At 43.6% G+C, this 23,611-nt stretch overlaps 1 protein-coding gene across 1 annotated transcript in view; it reads right to left on the bottom strand.

The window, feature by feature from the left end:
• The window catches only part of asah2 (N-acylsphingosine amidohydrolase 2), a 137,809-nt gene that overhangs the window by 93,929 nt on the left and 20,269 nt on the right, over positions 1-23,611 (bottom strand). Inside the window, exons 4-5 of the mRNA XM_068052503.1 lie at positions 16,010-16,098; positions 2,460-2,609 (exon numbers count right to left, since the gene is read on the bottom strand). Of these exons, the coding sequence (XP_067908604.1) occupies positions 2,460-2,609; positions 16,010-16,098 (239 nt within the window). The remainder of the gene's footprint in view (positions 1-2,459; positions 2,610-16,009; positions 16,099-23,611) is intronic.

A 23,611-nucleotide genomic window follows, 5' to 3' on the forward strand; every position in this document is an offset into this window, starting at 1 on the left:
GCTAGGGAGGAGATTGCAGAGCCTTTGTCCTTGATCTTTACGTCGTCATTGTCGACAGGAATAGTGCCGGAAGACTGGAGGATAGCAAATGTTGTCCCCTTGTTCAAGAAGGGGAGTAGAGACAGCCCTGGTAATTATAGACCTGTGAGCCTTACTTCGGTTGTGGGTAAAATGTTGGAAAAGGTTATAAGAGACAGGATTTATAATCATCTTGAAAAGAATAAGTTCATTAGCGATAGTCAGCATGGATTTGTGACGGGTAGGTCGTGCCTCACAAACCTTATTGAGTTTTTCGAGAAGGTGACCAAACAGGTGGATGAGGGTAAAGCAGTGGATGTGGTGTATATGGATTTCAGTAAGGCGTTTGATAAGGTTCCCCACGGTAGGCTATTGCAGAAAATACGGAAGTATGGGGTTGAAGGTGATTTAGAGCTTTGGATCAGAAATTGTCTAGCTGAAAGAAGACAGAGGGTGGTGGTTGATGGCAAATGTTCATCCTGGAGTTTAGTTACTAGTGGTGTACCGCAAGGATCTGTTTTGGGGCCACTGCTGTTTGTCATTTTTATAAATGACCTGGAAGTTGCAGATGACACTAAGGTCGGTGGAGTTGTGGTTAGTGCCGAAGGATGTTGTAGGGTACAGAGGGACATAGATAGGCTGCAGAGCTGGGCTGAGAGATGGCAAATGGAGTTTAATGTGGAAAAGGGTGAGGTGATTCACTTTGGAAGGAGTAACAGGAATGCAGAGTACTGGGCTAAGGGGAAGATTCTTGGTAGTGCAGATGAACAGAGAGATCTTGGTGTCCAGGTGCATAAATCCCTGAAGGTTGCTACGCAGGTTAATAGGGCTGTTAAGAAGGCATATGGTGTGTTAGCTTTTATTAGTAGGGGGATCAAGTTTCGGAGCCACGAGGTCATGCTGCAGCTGTACAAAACTCTGGTGAGACCGCACCTGGAGTATTGCGTGCAGTTCTGGTCACCGCATTATAGGAAGGATGTGGAAGCTATGGAAAGGGTGCAGAGGAGATTTACTAGGATGTTGCCTGGTATGGAGGGAAGGTCTTACGAGGAAAGGCTGAGGGACTTGAGGTTGTTTTCGTTGGAGAGAAGGAGGAGGAGAGGTGACTTAATAGAGACATATAAGATAATCAGAGGGTTAGATAGGGTGGATAGTGAGCGTCTTTTTCCTCGGATGGTGATGGCAAACACGAGGGGACATAGCTTCAAGTTGAGGGGTGATAGATATAGGACAGATGTCAGAGGTAGTTTCTTTACTTAGAGAGTAGTAAGGGCGTGGAACACCCTGCCTGCAGCAGTAGTAGACTCGCCAACTTTAAGGGCATTTAAGTGGTCATTGGATAGACACATGGATGAAAATGGAATAGTGTAGGTCAGATGGTTTCACAGGTCGGCGCAACATCGAGGGCCGAAGGGCCTGTACTGCGCTGTAATGTTCTAATTCTAATAGAACAAGAAGAGTATGTTGATCAGGTTAACAAGTGACATTGCTTTTTGTAATATGAAAATAGTAGAGAGGAATAACTAAATATACACTAACAAGCATGAGACATCTAGAATAAGGCTTCAGTGCTCAAAGTAAACAGTTGCAGCTCGAGCACAATATTCTGCTCCATGACTTTCAACATTCAAACAGTGACAAAACAACGTCTACTTCCATACTGCTCAGCAAATAAAGGTCAACAACAGCCATGGGGAAAAGAGGAGGAGATTTTGGGACACACTTAAAAATTCCAAGTGCTGTCCAAAGTTCATAACATTTAATGCATAAGCTACAATGAAAAGATTAAGTAGATTATACTGCCCTCATGGCAACAACAAAATCCATGAAGCCTTTATAGCATAACAACTGGAAACAGGCAAGCCTCCCCTGAAGATATAAACAAAATATTGTTACACATGCATTTGTGGAAACAATGGGAGAGAAATTCAACTTACTCCAGATTCCAGCACAGAACTGGTGGCACAATATGGAGATGTGCTGTATGCCATCGGCCTGAGGTGCCATTGAAAATTCAGCCTTGGTCCTGATCTGTGTGAAACCGGCAAGAAGCATACACCACTCAGGTGCCCCGATGCAGCTTGCCAGTTGTGGCCTGAGGAGTATTGTTTTGGAATTCTTTCCAATGCTGAGTTGGCCCACAGGTAGGTCCTGTACAAGAATGGAGGCAGAGGAGAGAAGAGAGAGCCCAGGCCAGTAGGAGCCTAAAATATTTTTCTGCCACTTCTGTTCCTCCTGACTCCACGGAAATGAAACTATCGAAAACTTTGCTCACCTGTTTCTGGGGGGCTGGTGGAGGGGGTGGGGGGAGGGGGTGGTGGGCGGGTGCAGTGCTATTGTCGTCCTTTTAAAGACTGTTGGTTAGGTGGCTGAGCATCAGGACAAGTATAAAGGAAGCAGGAGAAACTTCAGCTAGGATAGCTACAAGAGTTACAGCTTACCTCTAATCTGAGCTTCTGAGATACCATTCCAATGTCAACAGTAACGAACACAACTCTCTTTGAATTGTTAGGGTCTGCTACAATAAAAGCTCGACTGTACAGACGGTTATGGAGTCCTGCAGCATCCTGGTCTGGACTGGCATATCCCATCTACACATTAGCAAAAACAAGTGTTTACAGCATGCAAATCACATGGCATTTTCCTTATATCACATCAGAATTACACTGATGTGCCTTTAACATTAATAGTATTTGACATTCATCCGGTAGTTCTCACTGTCAGTACAAAAAGTTGATTCTATCACGTTCTCCCATCCCAACTGCGGCAAGCCTGGCACTTGCACAGGTTTACAGAACATTTTAATCAAGTTTGAAAGAAACTTACTTTATTACATTTTTGAGCTTTGGGAAATGTAAGGGAACGTTCTATCTGATAAGTGTAATGTTTTTGTCCTTTACTGATCAACCTTCAGTGGTGCTGCATGCATGAGATGGTGCTGTAACAGATTGAGGTGCTATAGTGGGAGAAACACTTTTCTTCCCATCCTTATGGCTTTCAATCCAGCACCAACTGATGTGACCAAAGCTGTCTCTCTCTGACAGCTGGAAGAATCCTACATGAATTGAGCTTGGATAATCTCAATGCAGTTCCTGGTGGTGTTGATTCTAAAGCACAAGGCTTTTCTTTTTAAAGCAACGTGTCCATGTGAGAAACATGTCCTTCACACACGTGTGAACACAAAAGAAATCTGGTTCCGTACGTATACAACATTTATTCGATTCAACAACTGAAAATCGACTCTTCCTGTCCATTTTTTTCCCCAAAGTCGCCAGGTAATTGCATTACTTTCAAGGCCTCTCAATGCGACTTAGCACTGAGTGCAACTTGAACACAGTGCTGGGAGCTCGGTGAGTTGAGGGAGTTGGGTGAGAAGGGGAAGGAGGTGCTCCTTTGCTTTTTCTAACTTATCCACCCTGTAGAATTTGGTTCTTACTCTACTACAGGGGAAGAAGCTAGCTGTTTGCTGAGTATCAGGTAAGTGGTTAAGGTCTATTCTATTCCTAAGGTTTAAAATAGTACAGGAACTGGCGGTAAGGTTATTAAAATATATAAAAAATGAAAATAAATAATAGAATAAAATAATTAAGCAGTTAATTAAAACATATTAAGGATGGCAGGACAGGTGATGTGTCACAGCTGCAACTTGTGGGAGCTCCTGGATCCCAGTATGATCCAGGGCAAACACGTCTGCAATAAGTGTTTGCGGCTCAAGAAGCGTTGGCTCAGAGTCATTGAACTGGAGGCTGAGCTGCAGACACTATGACACATCAGGGAGTGGGAAAGTTACCTGGACACGACATACCATGAGGCAGGTCACACCCTTAGGATAGGGTCTTCTGATTTGGTCAGTGGTTAGGGTCAGGAGAGGGTGACTGAGGAAGGTAAGGGCAGACCCAGGTAATGTAAGACCCAGAGGGCAGGAATGCAGGAGACTCAGCCTTTGTGATTATCAAACAGGTTTGAGGTTCTTTCAGCTTGTTTGGATGAGAGTGGGGGGCCGCAGGGTGAATCAGCTAACTGACCATGGCACCGTGGTACAGGAAGCCATTCAAGTGGGGGGAGCAAAAAGGAATGTAGTGGTAGTAAGGGACAGTATAGTGAGGGGGATTGACACTGCTCTCTGCAGAAAAGAACAAGAGACCAGAAGGTTGTGTTGCCTGCCTAGTGCCAGGGTTCGGGACATCTGCTTAGGGCTGGAGAGGAACTTACAGTGGGAGGAGGAGGAGCCCGTTGTCATGGTCCATGTAGGTAACAATGATATCGGCAGGACAAGGAAAGAGGTTCTGCAAAGTCAGTATGAGGAGCTGGGCACCAAATTAAGAAGCAGAACCTCAAAGGTAATAATCTTTGGATTATTACCTGAGCCACGTGCAAATTAGCACAGGGCAAATAAGAATAGAGAAATAAATGTGTGGCTCAAAGATTAGTGTGGTAGAATGGGTTCCGGTTTGTGGGCAGTGGCAGCAGTACTGGGGAAAATGGGAGCTATACCGTTGGGATGTCTACACCAGAACCATGCAGGGGCTGTTCTAGCGAGCCACATAACTAGGGAGGGTTTTAAACTAAATAGTGGGCCGAGGGATCAAGTTTGGGAAAATGTAGTAAATCAAAGAGTAAAAACAAGGCAAGAGAGAAAGGTATGACTATGGGAAATGATAAACAGACCATGACAGGAAGGGACAGTGATTACAAATGTAAGAGTAAGTCAGCAATTAAAGCTAGACTTTACAAAAATAATAAAAGGACAAAACTAAAGGCTCTGTAGCTGAAGGCATATAGCATTCGAAACAAAACAGATGAACTGATAGCGCAAATAAAAATAAATAATTATGATCTGATAGCCATCACAGAGACATGGCTGCAGTATGACATAGATTGGGACCAGAATATTGAAGGGAACATGACATTTAAGAAGGACAGGAAGCTAGGAAAAGGTGGAGGGGTGGCTCTGTTAATTAATGATGGTGTTAGCACATTAGAGAGGGATGACCTAAGTTCAGGAAACCAGGACGTAAAAGCAGTTTGGGTAGAGATGAGAAATGATAAAGGCAAAATGTCACTCGTGGGAGTGGTGTATAGGCCCTTTCCCCTTCCTCCCAGAACCGTGATAGGGTTCCCCTTGTCTTCACTTTCCACCCCATCAGCCTCCATATCCAAAGGATCATCCTCCGCCATTTCCGCAACCTCCAGCGTGATGCCACTACCAAACGCATCTTCCCCTCCCTTCTCGTCAGCATTCCGAAGGAATCGTTCCCTCCGCGACACCCTGGTCCACTCCTCCATTACCCCCACCACCTCGTCCCCATCCCATGGCACCTTCCCCTGCAATCGCAGGAGGTGTAATATCTGCCCATTTACCTCCTCTCTCCTCACTATCCCAGGCCCCAAACACTCCTTTCAGGTGAAGCAGTGATTTAGTTGTACTACTTTCAATGTAGTATACTGTATTCGCTGTTCACAATGTGGTCTCCTCTACATTGGGGAGACCAAACGCAGACTGGGTGACCGCTTTGCGGAACACCTCCGCTCAGTCCGCAAGCAGGACCCTGAGCTTCCGGTTGCTTGCCATTTCAGCACTCCCCCCTACTCTCATCCCTATCCTGGGTTTGCTGCAGTGTTCCAGTGAATATCAACGCAAGCTCGAGGAACAGCATCTCATTTATCGATTAGGCACACTGCAGCCTGCCGGACTGAACATTGAGTTCAATAATTTCAGAGCATGACGGGCCCCCCATTTTACTTTTATTTTTAGTTCTTTTTTCTTTTTTTCTTTTTTACATTTTTTACAATTTTTTTTTGTTTATTTCATTTCATCTTAGTTTGTTCAGTTTGCTTACCCACTGTTTTTTTTCATGTTTGTACTTGCTGCTGTTCAATCTTTAGTCCGTTAACACCCTATCTGTACGAATGCTTTGTCTTTCAACACACCATTAACATATTGTTTGCCTTTGCTCCATGACCTTTTGGTCAGCTATGTGGCCTTGTCCAATCTACACCTTCTCCTTTGTTATCTCTTGCCCCACCCCCACCTCACTTGCTTATAACCTCTGACATTTCTAATATTTGCTCGTTCCGAAGAAGGGTCACTAACCCGAAACGTTAACTCTGCTTCTCTTTCCACAGATGCTGCCAGACCTACTGAGCGGTTCATATATTATATAAAAAATAATGGGAGCTTGTCAGAAAGGTACGGCGATAATCATGGGGGATATTAATCTCTGCATATGGACTGGAAAAATCAGATGGGCAAAGATAGCCTAGTTGAGAAGTTCACAGAATATTTTTGGGATATTTTCTTAGAACAGCATGTTCTGGAGCCAACCAGAGAGCGGCTATATGAGATCTGGTGTTGTCCAAAGAGATAGGATTAATTGATGACCTCATAGTGAAGGCGCCCCTAGGTAGCAGCAATCATAATATGATTGAACTTTACATTCAGTTTCAGGGAGACAAGAATGGGTCCAAGGCTAGTATTTTAAACTTAAATATGGGCAATTATGAGGGCATGAAAGCCGAGCTAGCTAAAGTGAACTGGCAAATTAGGTTAAGGGATAGTGTTATGACCAAGGTGGGAGGATTGCACTGTCTTTTCTAGTTCCACTTCCCCACAGGTCACAACATATATTTAAATGTTTACCCAGTTACCGATACGGTCAATCATAGACTCTACTTTTCAATCCCAGAAGAAAATAAACCAACCAGGATTCTGTAATAAACAACAAAATTATCAGTTTATTACAAAACAAGACTTAATCAGTAATGAAGCAAAGCATTAACAAGCAGATTGAAACATGAAAGTTCCCTTTTTACCTCAGCCCCTCTCACACACACACACACACCAGTTAACTGAAAAATAGAGATTTTTTCTTTAGAGCTCTGTTACAAAGAAAAAGACAGAAAAGAATACTTTGGCCAAATACTTGCTAATTCCTGAAGGGAAAAAATATGGAAATATGTCTGTTGTCCCTTTTTTGGTTTGGCATCCCAAATATGCATAGACAGCTGTCACTGGGATCTTTCTCTGGAGCAATACATTCAGGCAGTGTCGAGGATTAATCCAGATGGTTTTTCCAGCATCTCAGGAGAAATACAGCAACAAGGGTTTCAAGCAGGCATTTCAGGACTAATGTAGCATCATTTTCTCTATTTCTTACAATTGCTTCTAAGAGCTTCTCAAAGAGATGGAAAAGCTGGCAGGCTTTTCAAAGAGATGGAAAAGGCGGAGCTGGGGTGACTGCTTTCCTGGCTGTTTTTTTAAAACTCCAACACACTGTCCAAAGCAAAACCGAAAACAATATTTCAAGAGGCAAGTCTCCTGAATCCGATAAAGCTTGACCTGTCACTTCTCTGTAAACATCTCCCCCAAGGCAAAAAGCCCCTGTATGGTATTAATGTGAAGACAGGTGACTCCCAGTACATGTTGTTTGCAAACAAGACCTCTCAGTCCTTTTAATGACCCCAGTGAAAAAAACATTCATGGAATCCATTTCAGTTTTCCCAAATAAAACAAGTCCTCAAAATTTAACAAAAAGTGGAACGACTTTCATAACAATAGGTCAATAGTGATGCAGTGGCAGACATTTAAAGGGATAGTTCAGAATACACATAATAGATACATTCCAATGAGAGGGACAAGTTCCAAGGGGAGGACCCAACATCTGTGGTTAACTAAAAAGTTAAAGATAGTATCAAACTTAAAGAAAAAGCATACAATTGTGCAAAGATGGGTGGCATGTCAGAAGATTGGACAGAATATAAAAAACAGCAAAGAATGACTAAAAGATTGATAAGGAGAGAAAAATTAGAGTATGAGAGAAAAATTAGAGTATGAGAGAAAGCTAGCTCGGAATATAAAACAGACAGTAAGAGTTTCTATAGACATTTAAATAAGAGGAGAGTTAACAAAGTGAGCATTGGCCCTATATAAAGTGAGTCTGGGGAATTAATAAGGGAAAATAAGGAGATGGCAGATGAACTGAATAGGTATTTTGCATCAGTCTTCACTATAGAGGATACAAGTAATATCCCAGAAATAGCTGTAAATCAGGAAATGGAAGGGAGGGAGGAACTCCAGAAAATTACAATTACCGGGGAAGTGGTACTGAACAAATTGTTGGAGCTGCGGACTGACAAGTCCCTGGGTCCTGATGGACTTCGTCCTAGGGTCCTAAAAGAAGTGGCTAGTGAGATAGTTGATGTGTTAGTTTTAATTTTCAAAAATTCCCTAGATTTGGGGAAGGTTCCATTAGATTGGAAAATAGCGAATGTAACTCCTTTATTCAAAAAGGGAGGGAGACAGAAAGCAGGAAACTACAGGCCAGTTAGCTTAACCTCTGTCATAGGGAAAATGTTGGAAGCTATTATTAAAGATGTTATAGCAGGGCACTTAGAAAAATTCAAGGTAATCAGGCAGTGTCAACACGGTTTTGTGAAAGGGAAATCATGTTTAACCAATTTATTGGAGTTCTTTGAAAAAGTAACATGCTGTGGATAAAGGGGAATCGGTGGATATACTGTACTTAGATTTCCAGAAGGCATTTAATAAGATGCCACATCAAAGGTTATTGCAGAAAATAAAAGCTCATGGTGTAGGGGGTAATATATTGGCATGGATAGAAGATTGGCTAGCTAACAGGAAACAGAGAGTAGGCCTAAATGCATCATTTTCTGGTTGGCAAAATGTAACGAGTGGTATGCCACAGGGATCTACGCTGGGGCCTCAACTTTTTACAATTTATATAAATGACTTAGATGAAGGGACCGAAGGTATGGTTGCTAGATTTGCTGATGACAGAAAGATAGGTAGGAAAGTAAGTTGTGAAGAGGACAGAAGGGGGCTACAAAGGTATATAGATAGGTTAAGTGAGTGAGCAAACATCTGGCAAATGGAGTATAATGTGGGAAAAATGTGAAATTGTCTATTTTGGTGGGAAGAATAAAAATGAAGCATATTATCTAAATGGTGAGAGATTGCAGAGCTCTGAGCTGCAGAGGGATCTGGGTGTCCTAGTGCATGAATCACAAAAGGTGAGTATGCAGGTTCAGCAAGTAATTAAGAAAGCTAATAGAATATTACCAATTATTGCGAGGGGAATTGAATACAAAAGTAGGGAGGTTATGCTTCATTTATACAGGGCATGGGTGAGACCGCATCTGGAGTACTGCGTACAGTATTGGTCTCCTTATTGAAGGAAGATGTAAATGTGTTGGAAGCAGTTCAGAGAAGGTTTCCGAGACTAATACCTGGATTGAGCGTGTTGTCTTATGAGGAAGGGTTGGACAGGCTAGGCTTGTATCCACTGGAGTTTAGAAGAGTAAGAGGTGACTTGATAGAAACATATAAGATCCTGAGGGGTCTTGACAGGGTGGATGTGGAAAGGATGTTTCCCCTTGTGGGAGAACCTAGAACTAGGAGTCACTATTTAAAATAAGGGATTGCCCATTTAAGACAGAGATGAGGAGAAATTTTTTCTCTCAGAGGGTCGTGAGTCTTTGGAAGTCTCTTCCCCAAAAGGCAGTGGAAGCAGAGTCTTTAAATATTTTTAAGGCAGAGGAAGATAGATTCTTGATAAGCAAGGGGGTGAAAGGTTATAGGGGGTAGGCAGAAATGTAGGGTCGAGGTTACAATCAGATAAGCCATGATCTTATTCGATGGTGGAGCAGGCTCGAGGGGCCGAGTTGTCTACTTCTGCTCCTAATTCGTATGTTCGTATGTAAACGCTGACTGCCTGGTTTGAAACTGGGAAGGTGGCTATCCAAAGGAGCAGCTGAATGCAAGGTTGGAAAAGAGTGTAGGAGGGAAGGACAGAGCAAGGGTTTCAATGCTGTGGACATTGGGAGCACATTTGGTACAGGAGGTGGTGATACAGGAGGGCAGACTCTACCTTAGGCAAACTGGTACCAATGCCCTGGCACCAGGGATAGAGCGCACTTTGGGTAAGAGCTTGAACTAATACTCAGGGAGTGTGGAGAGAAGCTTACTTTAGAGCATTTACAGGAGAGTTTAAGAATAAGTATAGTGAAAAGGTAAAGCAGCCTGAAATAGTCAGCTGAAAAGCTTTGTATGGAGAGATATACCTTGGGGCTGTAGGTAATAGTTGCAGAGGATCATGAATAAGGAGAAAAGGAAAGGAACTGAGAAGTGTGAATGTTTATATATGTATGGAGAAAGTGTTAGAAATAAAGGCAGAGAACAAGAGATACTAATTAGAATGGAGGGATATGATGTTATAGCATTGGTGGAAACTTGGGCAGAAGCCAGACATGGACTGAATAAAATTTCTGGCAATATAAGTTTCAAGGGAAAAAGAGAAAGGAAAAAGGGTGGAGCGATGGCCTGGTTAATTAATGGCACCAATACAGCTGTTGAAAGGAAGGTTTTAAAATGATAGTTATGATGATCAGACAGAGTCCATCTGGGTACAATTAACAAATAATAAAGGATCTGCTATTATTTTGGGAGCACATTTTATGGTCAAAGTGGGAAGGGTTTTTAGAATGCATCCAGAATTATTACCTTAACAGTATCTCATATGTCATATGTAGTGTTAGATCTGATTCTGGGTAACAAAGCAGAACATGCAACATAGTGATCACTAGAGAATTAGGTTCACATTGAAAATATACATAAAAGAGACACCCAAGATAAAACTGTTGAACTGGAAATTAGTTCATTGCAGTGAGATGAAAGAGTACCCAGGCCAGAATAATTGGTTGAAAGAAACACCAGACCAACAGGGCAGATTTTTAATAATGAGATGGATATGGTGCAGGTTAAATACTTCCGAGCAAAGAGTGGATTGTCAAACGTTAGGATTCCATAGATAAACAGGGGGATTAGAGCAAAAAGCAGCATAATAAAGAAGCAAAGTCAAGAGAGATTAGGAAGGCAAAGAGTGAACATGAGAAAATAACAGTGCTCAACGAAGGGGAAAAAGCAAGGGCTTATAAAGCATATAATAAGTAAAAGGAAATTAAAGAAGGGTGGGGCTATTTGGAGATAAAGAAAGCCATCTAGTACTTGAGAGTGAAGTGCTGATATATACTTTGTCTCAATTTTTATAAGGAAGGGAGATAGTGGTACAATATGAATACATGAGAAGGTTGTAAATGAGCCACTAATGAAGTGGAAGATTCAAAAGGAAGTCCGTTAAAAAAAAACTAATGGAACAGAAAGTAGAAATGTGACTAGACCCAGATAATGTGCATCAGGGATTACTGACAGATGTTAGGGAGTAGATAGTAGAGGCACAAATCATAATTTTGTTTGTAAACCATATAACTTTTTGTAAGCAGGAATTATCGCAAAAGAAGTGGCAAATGCTATACGCCTGTTTAGGAAAAAAAGATGGATAACCCAGGAAATCATGTCAATTTAGCTCACCTGACCTGCAAGTAAATTTCAAGTCCATAATATTGGATGAAATTAGTGAAAATGTGGAAAGCTATGGGCTAATCCAGGAGAGTCAGCACAGATTAAGAAAGAGTAACTTGTGCTGGACTAATTTATTTGAACTTTTGAAGGCAATCACAGAGTGTATAAAGGGAATGCAATGTGTGTCCTTTTCATGGACTTTCAGAAAGCACTTGATAAGGTGCCACAAAAGAGAATTGCTACAAGAAATGAAGGGACATGGCATTAAAAGGGATGTAGCTTCTTGGACAAAGCAATGACTAAGGAACTGAACACCAAGAACAGCAGCAATGTTTTTCAAATTGGAAGGAGCTGGTTAGTGATGTATCCCAAGAAGCTATTCTGCAATGTGTTTTCTTCTCTATTTATATACATGTTTTCAATATAGATGCAAAGGGAATGATATTGAACTTTTCTAATTATGTTAAATTAGGGGACATGGGCAGTTGGAGCATTTTGCAGAGACATCCTCATGCTTACCCCAGCCTGTATACATCACTTGATCAGATCTGCAAATCCCCCTTAGGTGCTTTGTCTGCACGTTTGTTATGTGGAGTGTCTCCCTCAAAGATCATGCATTGCCTCAACCTCAGGCCCACTGCCTCACTACCTCTACGCAACCTAAGGTTTCTGCAAATACGTAATGCCAGCTAAATTAACTGAACTGTCGAAGAACTGTGAGGAAGAATGCAGGAGAAGAATGAAGATGTATTAGTAGAGTCGGCAGATTCCAGATGCCGTTCAGTGTAGAGAAATGTGAAGTATCATACTGTGGGTAAAAAAAAGTGATAGCAAGTATACACGGCATGGTAAGAATCTTAACAGAATCAAGGGACCGTGAGGGCTACAGCTGTGGAGATATACATTTGAAAGCTGGGAGTGTAGGTTAAAAAATAGTCTGTAAAAGGGAACTGAGATTCTGAGTTTATATATAGGCATTGAATACAAAAGCAAGGAAATGAATTAAATTTGTACGAGGTAACTGAATAGGCCACAGTATCATTGCAGTTCTGAGCACCTCATAATAAAATAATTTCAGAGTCAAAGAGCATGTAGAGCAAGGATTTACCAGAATGAAAGCAGGAAAGACCAGTTATAGTTACAAAGATTAACAAAAATTGGACTATTTTGCTGGAATAGAGAAGATTAAATGGTGGTTTGTAGAGTGGGGGTGGGCATCCAATAGAAGTTTTCAAAATTATAAATAGCGACCTCATGCAGACCCCCCACCAGCCAAGAATGAGGCATATGAATTTTGTCATATGAACATTGATTTTAACCTGTTGCCGGAATGAGGAAATGACTTGTTAAACAGATCAGCCGTGTCTGGAAAAAACATTTGCATACTAACAGACAGTGCTTGGAGGGACAAAGGGGCTATTCGCTGCTCCAATTTAACGCACAATGGACTTCAAGCACCAGGTATTGTGTGTAAGAGACGACATTCCAGGGTCGGCTAAGACAAGAGAATCCACAAACAGATGTGGTCAGACCAGCTAGTCACATGATTAACCTGCTTGGTAACCTGGGTTTTTCTGAATTGTACAAAGAGTTTAAACTGAGAAAGACTGTTTGCTCCTGGAGTGAGAAGACCTCTCCTGTCTGCTCCCATCTCTTTCTCACAAGCCTGTGGACTGAGTGAGGACACATGAACTTCAAGAGAGAAAAGTCTCCTACATCGAACAAGGTTTAAGAAGAATACTGGGCCCCAACGAAAAGCATGACCTACCTACAATCAAGGATTTTACAGCGAACTCGAAGAACAATAACCAAAACCATCTTCAGATATTGCTGCAAACTTTTCCACTTTATTTCTTCTGCTCTTTTCTGTCTCTATCTGCATGTGTGTATCGTGTATGCAGGCTAGCGTGGGCGCGTTGCGTATCCTTAGGCGTTAACCGAATTAGAGTTTAAATTTAATAAAGTTCAACCTTTTTTCTTTAAACCTAAGAAAACCTGTTTGGCTAGTTTCTTTGCCTTAGGTTAGTGAACAAGGATTCACTAAGGGGAAGCTAAAAAAAATGGTGTGTTTAAAATTAAATCCTGTTATGGTAAAACCATGTGAAGGCTGAGAAGGAACCCTAGACCCCTTTCTCACCTGGTCATAGCAGTGTTAACAGGGTAAACAGTGGATGGCTGACAAGGATTCATAGACTGGATTAATTGAAAAAAAAACTGAAGGTAGAAGAAATGTTTTCACACTGAAGCTTATCAGAACATGGAATGCTTTATCGCATGTAACTATTGAGGCAGGGATGATATCATTTAAAAAGGGCTGCGTTTGCTGACAACACAACCACTAGGTGGCGCAGTACTTGCACATGCGCAAATGCAGCCTCATGCACTAAAACATCACTGTCTGCGACGTTTTTGACCGTTGCTCAATTTATCACAAAAACAAAAACAAATGAAACGCAAATCCCCAGTGGGTGCGAATGCCAACTCCCTTCCACCCCAACAGTAACCCACTCCCTCTTGCCATCACGCTTCTCTTCACCGCTGCGTCCTGCACCCATCTGCTCGCCGCTTGCTCCACGCCTCGCCATTTCTCCCCACTCCCCTAGCCACTTCCACCCCTCTGCTTTTCTTCCCACTCCCTCTCGCTTCTGCTTCCCACACTCTCCCACTTCTGCTTCCTGCACCCTCCCGCTTCTGCTCCCCGCTCCTTCTCGCTCGCAGTCTCCCTCCTCTGCCGATCTTGTCATTCTCTCTCTCCCCAGCTTCCTCCGTGTGGGGAAGAGAAATGACAATCGTGGGAGGGAGCGGGGAGCAGAGGCAGAGCAGAGGGGGGAGAAGTGGTGAGGAAGGGAACAAGTGACGAGTAGACGCAGGACGTGATGATGTTTTCGCGCGCATGCGCAAATTAGTGCTGGCAAGCCGGGTGCTGACATAGGCTGCACAAGCGCAGCCCCATACTGACAGCTCGGGTTGTTTTGCGCATGTGTGAAGCTGGGAGCGCTCTGATGATGTCGGCGCTGGGCTGCGTTGTCAAGAGTCACTTTGTTTAAAAAGGAATTGGTTAAGCATTTGGAAAGGATATATACAATAAGGGGAAAGAGCAAGGAAATGGGTTTATAGTAGATTGTTGAATTTGAAGAGCTAGCTCGAGCACAAGCCTTTTGGGCTGAATGGTGTCCTTGTGTCTTAAAATGTCTCTGATTTGTGAGCAATAATGAAAGCGCACAGAATTGGTGGCAACCTTGGAAAATGGATTGGAAATTGGTTGGGAGGTAGGAGACAGAGAGTAGGGATCAAGGGTTCAAAGAACAAAGAACAAAGAAAATTACAGCACAGGAACAGGCCCTTCGGCCCTCCAAGCCTGCGCCGATCCAGATCCTCTATCTAAACATGTCGCCTATTTTCTAAGGGTCTGTATCTCTTTGCTTCCTGCCCATTCATGTATCTGTCTAGATACATCTTAAAAGACGCTATCGTGCCCGTATCTACCACCTCCGCTGGCAACGCGTTCCAGGCACCCACCACCCTCTGCGTAAAGAACTTTCCACGCATATCCCCTCTAAACTTTTCCCCTCTCACTTTGAACTCGTGACCCCTAGTAATTGAACCCCCACTCTGGGAAAAAGCTTCTTGCTATCCACCCTGTCTATACCTCTCATGATTTTGTACATACTCTGATGGCAGGATGTGATTAGTAGTATTCCCAGGGATCTGTACTGGGGCCTCAGCTTTTCAGCATATTTATCAATGATGTGGATGAAGGAATCAAGAGTTGTATTTCCAACGTTGCAGATGGGAGGTACAGTAAATAGTGCAGATGAGAGCAGGAAGCTGCAAATGGACATATACAGATTAAAGGAGTAGACAAAACTGTGACAAATAAGGTTCACTATAGGGAAGTCTGAGGTCATCCACTTTGGAGCCATGGAAGATTAATCAGAGTATTTTCTAAATTTGAGAAACTGGGAGCTGCAGAGGAGCAAAGTGCTGTGGGTGTTCAGGTACACAGATCGCTAAAAGCTCCAGGTACAAAAGACAATTGAGGAGGTTAATGGAAGGTCAGGCTTTATCTCAAAGTGTTGGAATACAAAGTATACTCCAGTTGTCTCCAGCCTTTGTCAGACCCCATCTGAAGTGCTACATTCAGTTCTGGGAAGTGCACCTCAGTGAGGATATATTGACCCTGAAGGATATGCAGCTTTATACCAGGGCTTAGAGAGTTAAATTATGAAAAAAGGTTGCATAAACTTGGCCTGTAGAAGATTGAGGGGTGATCTAATGGAGTTATTGAAAATGATAACAAGGATTCAATAGGATAGATAAACAGAAATGATTTCCTCTGCTGGAGGAATCCAGAACAAGGGCAAGGCAAGTGTTTGTGTTCCTGGCTCACCACACACCAAGCACTTAATCACAGCAAGGAAGGTGTCATAGTTTTCAACAGAGAAGGAGGGTCACGAGCCATTTATAGAGCAGGATTGGCACAGTGTATAGAGTAGGTTGTAGGATACACAGTTATAATGCATAGCATTGGAAATCTACAAGAGGAAAAGGGAAAACTATATTGTCACAGAAGAGATAACACGAGCAAACAATTTTTCAAACAAATTAACATACCAAAGGCAGGTCTGCTATTGGACCGGTGCAATCAGCACGGCCTGCACCAATCTGATAATAGCTTGTAGATACGACAGTTGGTTTTGAATCTGAAACACAAGACAAGGAATTTAAAAGGGACATAAAAGACAGTGGATGTTAATGTCTGTAAAAACTCTGAATCCTGATAAGTTTTCTAAGAAGTTCACATTGCAACCCAGTACTGTGCAATACCCAGATACCTTACAGATCTTTTGAATCATATTTTGTCACCAATTTGTGAATATACCTGACAGAAAAGGGAAAATAGCAAGGACAAATATCTGAGCATTTAAATACAACTTTATAAAGGATTTGATGTGTGTTTCTACCCAGGAGGTTCTGCACAAACTTCCTCTGGCAACATTGATATGCTGCCAGTTTTCACTCATGGCTGGAGGAGCAGAAAGAGCAACAGCAGCAAGAGAGGGGAGATGCACAGCTGCAGGAAGAGAGGATGAAGAAGGGGAGATGTCCCAGGAAACCATGTGAACTTACAGGAGCAAAACATTATACCTGCAGTTGGTGAGCAGTGTGTGTGTGGGGGTGGGGGTGGGGGTGGGAAGCTGCAAGAAATTTATGGCACTCACAGCACCAGCTGCAGCCTGTAACCCAGAATTTCTACAGTTCAGGGTCATTCTGGCCACTGTAGGTGACACAAGCTACATTAGTCAATTTGCGATGCATTCCTCCATCAAGCAGGTCACAAATGGAGCTCAAGGACTCTTTGGGCTGAATTTTATAGAGCCCTCCACATCTTGAATGGTGGCGGGGGGCAAGACGATTGCTCCAGATGAGGCCCGCCACCGACCTTGACCCCAGCAGGGCCTGTCTTGATCTCAGCGGCGGCAGCGAGGCCTCGTGATGGCCCCCGCACCACTTGGTGATGGGATCTGCATTGCATTATGCAGATGGGCACTTACCATTCATTAACACACCGGCCGCTGCAAGTCAGACAGCTGGTTGAGATCTTCATCCTGGTGGCCGGCATTGACGGATCCCCATTGGGGAAATGAGGCGCGACTCCTGTGGGGCGGGGGGAGGAGGTACTTTTCTCAGTACGGGAGGGTGGGAGCGAGGTCAAATTCTTTGGATTGGTTGAGGGGATGGTGGGAAGAGGTTGAGGGTTAGAGTTTGTGAACTTTGGTGGGGGGGAGGGGAAGGTCACATAGTCAAGGTAAGTATTTTGGGGGGGTGAGTGGGCAAGGAATTAAACGTAAGGCTATTGGGGAGGTGGGAGGGAGATGTAAAGATTTTTAAAATCATTTTTAAGACTTTTAAATGAAATTTGCCTTTAAGATTTGAAATGGTCATATGGGGCTGTAAACCCTTTAAAGATGGCACCTGTGCCTGCGCAGTGGCACTGAACACCGTTACCAGGGACAGCTCACCCACCCCCTCCAAGTTATTGTGGGGGAGTGATCACCCCGGACTTGTTAATGAACTGCTGCGTTTAAGATTGTGGCCGCTCCACGGAGTGAATGCCACACTTGCGGGCCACCATCTTTTATGGTTGCTGTCAAGTACGGTGGTGGCCACATAAAATCCAGCCCTCTGTCACTAAGATTGAGACTATCCATACAGCTGCTTCTGCCACTTCACTCCCTTTCCCTAGACCACTGGGCCAAATATCATAGAGTCATAGATACAGCACCAAAACAGGCACTTCAGCCCACTGAGTCCATGCCAACCATCAACCACCCATTTATACTAATCCTACATTAATCCCATATTACCTCTCACATCCCCTCAATTGTCCTACCACCTACCTACACTAGGGGCAATTTTTTTTTTACAATGGCCAATTTACCTATCAGCCTGCAAGCCTTTGGCATGTGGGAGGAAACCCACATGGTCACAGGGAGAACTTGCAAACTCCGCACAGGCAGAACCCAGAACGAAACCTGGGTCGCTGGAGCTGTGAGGCTGCGGTGCTAACCACTGCGCCATCCTCTAAGGTTCCCCTCCCCATCCTAACCCTGAACTCTCATCTTTCTCTAGTTTCTCTCCTATCATAGAAACATAGAAAATAGGAGCAGGAGTAGGCCATTTGGCCCTTCGAGCCTGCCCCACCATTCATTATGTTCATGGCTGATCATCCAACTCAGTAGCCTGTTCTGGCTTTCGCCCCATACCCTTTGATCCCTTTAGACCCAAGAGCTATATCTAACTCTTTCTTGAAAACATTCAATGTTTTGGCCTCAACTGCTTTCTGTGGTAGCGAATTCCACAGGCTCACCACACTCTGGGTGAAGATATTTCTCCTCATCTAAGTCCTGAAAGGTTTACCCTGTATCCTTAGACTATGACCCCTGGTCTGGACTCCCCCACCATCGGGAACATCCTTCCTGCATCTACTCTGTCAAGTCCTGTTTTTAGAATTTTATAGATTTCTATGAAATCCTCACTCTTCTGAACTCCAGCGAATATAATCCTAACTGACTCTATCTCTCCTAATAACTCAGTCCTGCCATCCCAGGAATCAGTCTGATAAACCTTTGCTGCACTCCCTCTATAGCAAGAATATGCTTCCTCAGATAAGAAGACCAAAACTGCACACAATATTCCAGGTGTGGCCTCACCAAGGCCCTGTATAATTGCAGCAAGACAACCCTGCTCCTGTACTCGAATCCTCTCGCTATGAAGGCCAACATACCATTTGCCTTTTTTTCTGCCTGTTGGACCTGCATGCTTACCTTCAGCAACTGGTGGATGAGAACACCCAGGTCTCGCTGCATATTCCCCTCTCTCAGTTTATAGCCTTTCAGATAATAATCTGCCTTCCTGTTTTTGCTACCAATGTGGATAACCTCACATTTATCCACATTATACTGCATCTGCCATGCATTAGCCCACTCACTCAACTTGTCCAAATCACCCTGAAGCCTCTCTGCATCTTCTTCACAACTCACCCTCCCACCCAGTTTTGTGTCATCTGCAAATTTGGAGATATTACATTTAGTTCCCTCATCTAAATCATTAATGTATATTGTGAATAGCTGAGTTCCTAGCACCGATCCCTGCGGTACCCCACTGGCCACTGCCTGCCATTCAGAAAAAGACCCATTTATCCCGACTCTTTCTTTCCTGTCCGCCAACCAATTTTCTATCCATCGCAATACACTACCCCCAATCCCATGCGCTTTAATTTTACATGCTAATCTCCTATGTGGGACTTTGTCGAAAGCCTTCTGAAAGTCCAAATAAACCACATCCACTGGCTCCCCCTCATCAACTCTACTAGTTACATCCTCGAAGAATTCTAGTAGATTTGGCAAGCATGATTTCCCTTTCGTAAATCCATGCTGACTCCGTCTGATTCTGCCACTGTTCTCCAAGTGCTCTGCTATAAAATCTTTGATAATGGACTCTAGAATTTTCCCCATTACCGACGTCAGGCTGACTGGTCTATAATTCCCTGCTTTCTCTCTACCTCCCTTTTTAAATCGTGGGGTTACGTTAGCTACCGTCCAATCTGTAGGAACTGTTCCAGAGTCGATAGAATCTTGGAAGATGACCACCACTGCATCCACTATTTCTAGGGCCACTTCCTTAAGTACTCTGGGATGCATACCATCAGGCCCTGGGGATTTATCAGCCTTCAATCCCATCAATTTCCCCAACACCATTTCTCTACTAATACTGATTTCTCTCTCACTAAGCCCTGTGTTCCCCAACATTTCTGGTATGATATTTGTGTCCTCCTTTGTGAAGACAGAACCAAAGTATGCATTTAGTTGGTCAGCCATTTCTTTATTCCCCATAATAAATTCCCGTTTCTGACTGTAAGGGACTTACATTTGTCTTCACCAATCTTTTTCTCTTCACATACCTATAGAAACTTTTACAGTCAGTTTTTATGTTCCCCACAAGCTTACTCTTGTACCTTATATTCCCCTTCTTAATCAATCCCTTGGTCCTCCTTTGCCAAATTCTAAACTGCTCCCAATCCTCAGGTCTGTTGTTTTTCCTGGCAAATTTATATGCATCTTCCTTGGATCTAATGCTATCTCTAATTTCCTTTGTAAGCCATGGTTTGGCTACCTTTCCCGTTTTACTTTTGTGCCAGACAGGGATAAACAATTGTTGCAGTTCATCCATGTGCTCTATCGCCCCTCACGCCTTCTCCAAGTCCTTCTTGTCCATGAGACCAGCCTCCTGCTCCCTTGACCCTATTCCCACTTAACTACTGACCATCCAACTTCCCATCCAGGCCCCCATGTTAGCTGACATTGTTAATGGCTCTCTCTTTTCAGGTGTTGTCCCTCTCTCCTTAAAGTCTGCCATCATCACCCCTCTCCTCAAAAAAACCCTTGACCTCACTGTCCTTGCAAACTATCACCCCATCTCCAAACTCCCCTTCCTCTCCAAAACCCTTGAATGTGCTATCACCTCCCAAATCCATGCCAATCCTTAATGGAACGCCATGTTTGAATCCCTCCAATCAGATTTCTTCCCTGCCACAGTCATAGAGATACAGCACTGAAACAGGCCCTTCGGCCCACCGAGCCTGTGCTGACCATCAACCACCCATTTATACTAATCCTACATTAATCCCATATTCCCTCCCACATCCCCACCTTCCCTCAATTCTCCTACCTACACTCGGGGCAATTTACAATGGCCAATTTACCTATCAACCTGCAAGTCTTTGGCTGTGGGAAGAAACCAGAGCACCTGGTAGAAACCCACACAGTCACAGGGAGAACTTGCAAACTCCACACAGGCAGTACCCAGAACTGAACCCGGGTCGCTGGAGTTGTGAAGCTGCGGTGCTAACCATTGCACCACTGTGCCACCCCAGTATCAAAACAACTGTTATCAAAGTCACACATGACATCTTATGTGACTGTAGCAAAGGTAAACTATTCCTCCTCGTCCTTCTCGACCTGTCTGCAGCTTTTGACATGGTTGACCACACCATCCTCCTCCAGTGTGTTTCCACCATAGTCCAGCTAAGTGGGACTGCACTTTCCATGTTCCATTCTTATCTATGCAGTTGTAGCCAGACAATCATCTGCAATGATTTCTATTCCTGCTCGCACATAGTTACTCTGGTGTTCCCCAAGAATCTATCCTTGGCTCCTTCCTATTTCTTATCTACATGCTGCTCTTTGGCGCCATTATCCGAAAACACAGCATTAGGTTCCACTTGTACGCCGATGAAACCCGACTCTGGCTCATCACCACTTTTCAACCCCTCCACTGTCTCCAAATCATCTGACTGATTCTGGATAACTGGATGAGCGGAAATTTCCTCCAACTAAGTATTGAGAAAAACAAAGTCATTGGGCCCAATTTTAACTCTGTGTAAGTGGATGGGTTTTGAATGAGTTAAAATCTCACCAAATGTCTCAGTCCCTGCCATGAACTCTGTTTCCTTTATTCTTACATGGGATGTGGGCGTCGCTGGCTGGGCCTGCATTTGCCCATCCCTAATTGCCCTCGAGAAGGTGGTAGTGAGCCGTCTTCTTGAACCGATGCAGTCCATGTGGTGTTGGTGCATCAACAGTGCTGGAAGGGAGTTCCAGGTCTTTGACCCAGCAACAGTGAAGGAACAGCGATATGGTTCCAAGTCAGGATGGTGTGTGGCTTGGAGAGGAACTTGCTGGTGCTGGTGGCCCATGCATCTGCTGCCCTTGTCCTTCTAAGTGGAACAGGTCGAGGGATTGGAAGGTGCCTTCAGAGGAGGTTTGGCATGTTGCTGCAGTGCATCTTTTAGATGGCACAGAAATGGTTCCCAAGACACTAACTCCATTCCTCTCCCTGGCAACTGTGAGGCTGAACTAGACTGCCCTCAATCTTGGTGTAATATATGGCCCAGACATGAGGTTTCAACCAAACCTCTCCACCATCATGAAAACTGCCTATTTTCATTTCTGTAATATTGCCCCACTACGCCCCTGCAACAGCTCTTCTGCTGCCGAAACCTTCATTCATGCCTTTGTTAGCTCTAGAATTGACTATTCCAACACACTCCTGGCCGACCTCCCATCCTCCACCCGCCTTAAACTTACAGTTATCCAAAACTCTGCTGCCCGTATCCCAACTCACACCATGTCTCAATCACCCATTATATTATTGTTGGGAATGGTGACATTGTGGTTATGTTCCTGGATTAATAATCAGAGACATGAGTTCAAATCCCCCAATAATAGCTGGGGAGTTTAACTTCAGTAAATTAAATAAATCTGGAATAAAAAACTTGTATTAGGAATGGTGATCACAAAACTACTGGATTGTTGTAAAAACCCATCTGGTTCATTAATGTTCTTTAAGGAAGGAAATCTGCCAAATTACCTGATCTGGCCTTCATGTGACTCCAAACCCATGAGATGTGGTTAACTTTGAAATGGCCTAGCAAGCCACTCCATTGTTTCAAACTACTATGAAAATGTCTTTCCCCGCACCACGTGGACTGTAGTGGTTCAAGAAGGTGGCTCACCACCACCTTCTCAAAGGTACTGAGGGACTGGCAGTAAGTGCTGGCCTTACCAGCGATGCCCACATCCCATTAACAAATAAAAAAGAAACCATGCTTGCTGATTAGTTTCCAGTTAAACAATGCCTCTATTTTAAAATTCTCATCCTTGTTTTCAAATCTCTCCATGGTTTCATCTCTCCCTTTCTCCGTAATCTCCTCCAGCCCCATACCCCTCCAAGATATCGGCGCTCCTCCAATTCTGGCCTAGGCCCTAAGCTTTGGAATTCCTCCCGTTCCTCCTTTAAGATGCTCCCTAAAACATGCATCACCGACCAAGATTTTAGTCATCTGTTGTAATATCTGCTTTTGTGGATCGGTGTCAAATCTTGTTTAATAATGCTCCTGTGAAGCGCCTTGGGAGGTTTTACTATGTTAAATGCACTAGGAATGCAAGTTGTTGTTGTTGATGTGTTCTTCACCAAAGCAAATAATTTCATTTGAGGCGTCAGTTGGTAGCACTCTCACCTTTGTCAGAAGGTTGTGGTTTCAAATCCCACTGCAGAGATTTGAGCACATAACCAAGGCTGACAGTCCAACACAAGACTGAGAACTGTTGCATTGTCAGAGGTCTTTCACATTAGACATTGCACAAAGGTTCCGTCTGCCCTCTCAGGTGAACAGAAAAGATCCCTCGGAACTATTTGAAGAGGAGCAGGGGAGTTATTCCCAGTGTCCTGACCAATACTTATCCCTCAATCAACTTAACTAAAATGGATTTTCTGCTCACTTATCTCATTACTTTTATGGGATCTTGCTGTGTGTGTTTTCTCTATTACAACAATGACTACACTTCAAAAGTATTTCATTGGCTGTAGAACACTTTGAGACATCCTGAGGTTGTGAAAGACGTTATATAATTACAAGTTCTGTTTTTCTTCCTTTCTTCATCTTCTCTGTGGAAATAGCAAAACAGAAAGACAGGGTGGTGGTGGGGGGGTGGTGCCAGGATCGCAGGCTTCCCCAGGTGCAGGGCATAATTGACTGCATAGAGTATTCAAATGAAATCCCCCGTGTATTCACAAAAGCCTTCTGCTTGCTGAATGTGCAGCTGGTGTGCAACGGCAGGAAATGCAGCATTCCTGTCTGTGCCCAGTTTCCAC

Source organism: Heterodontus francisci, chromosome 20, assembly GCF_036365525.1.
Source record: "Heterodontus francisci isolate sHetFra1 chromosome 20, sHetFra1.hap1, whole genome shotgun sequence".
Taxonomy (NCBI): Eukaryota; Metazoa; Chordata; class Chondrichthyes; order Heterodontiformes; family Heterodontidae; genus Heterodontus; species Heterodontus francisci.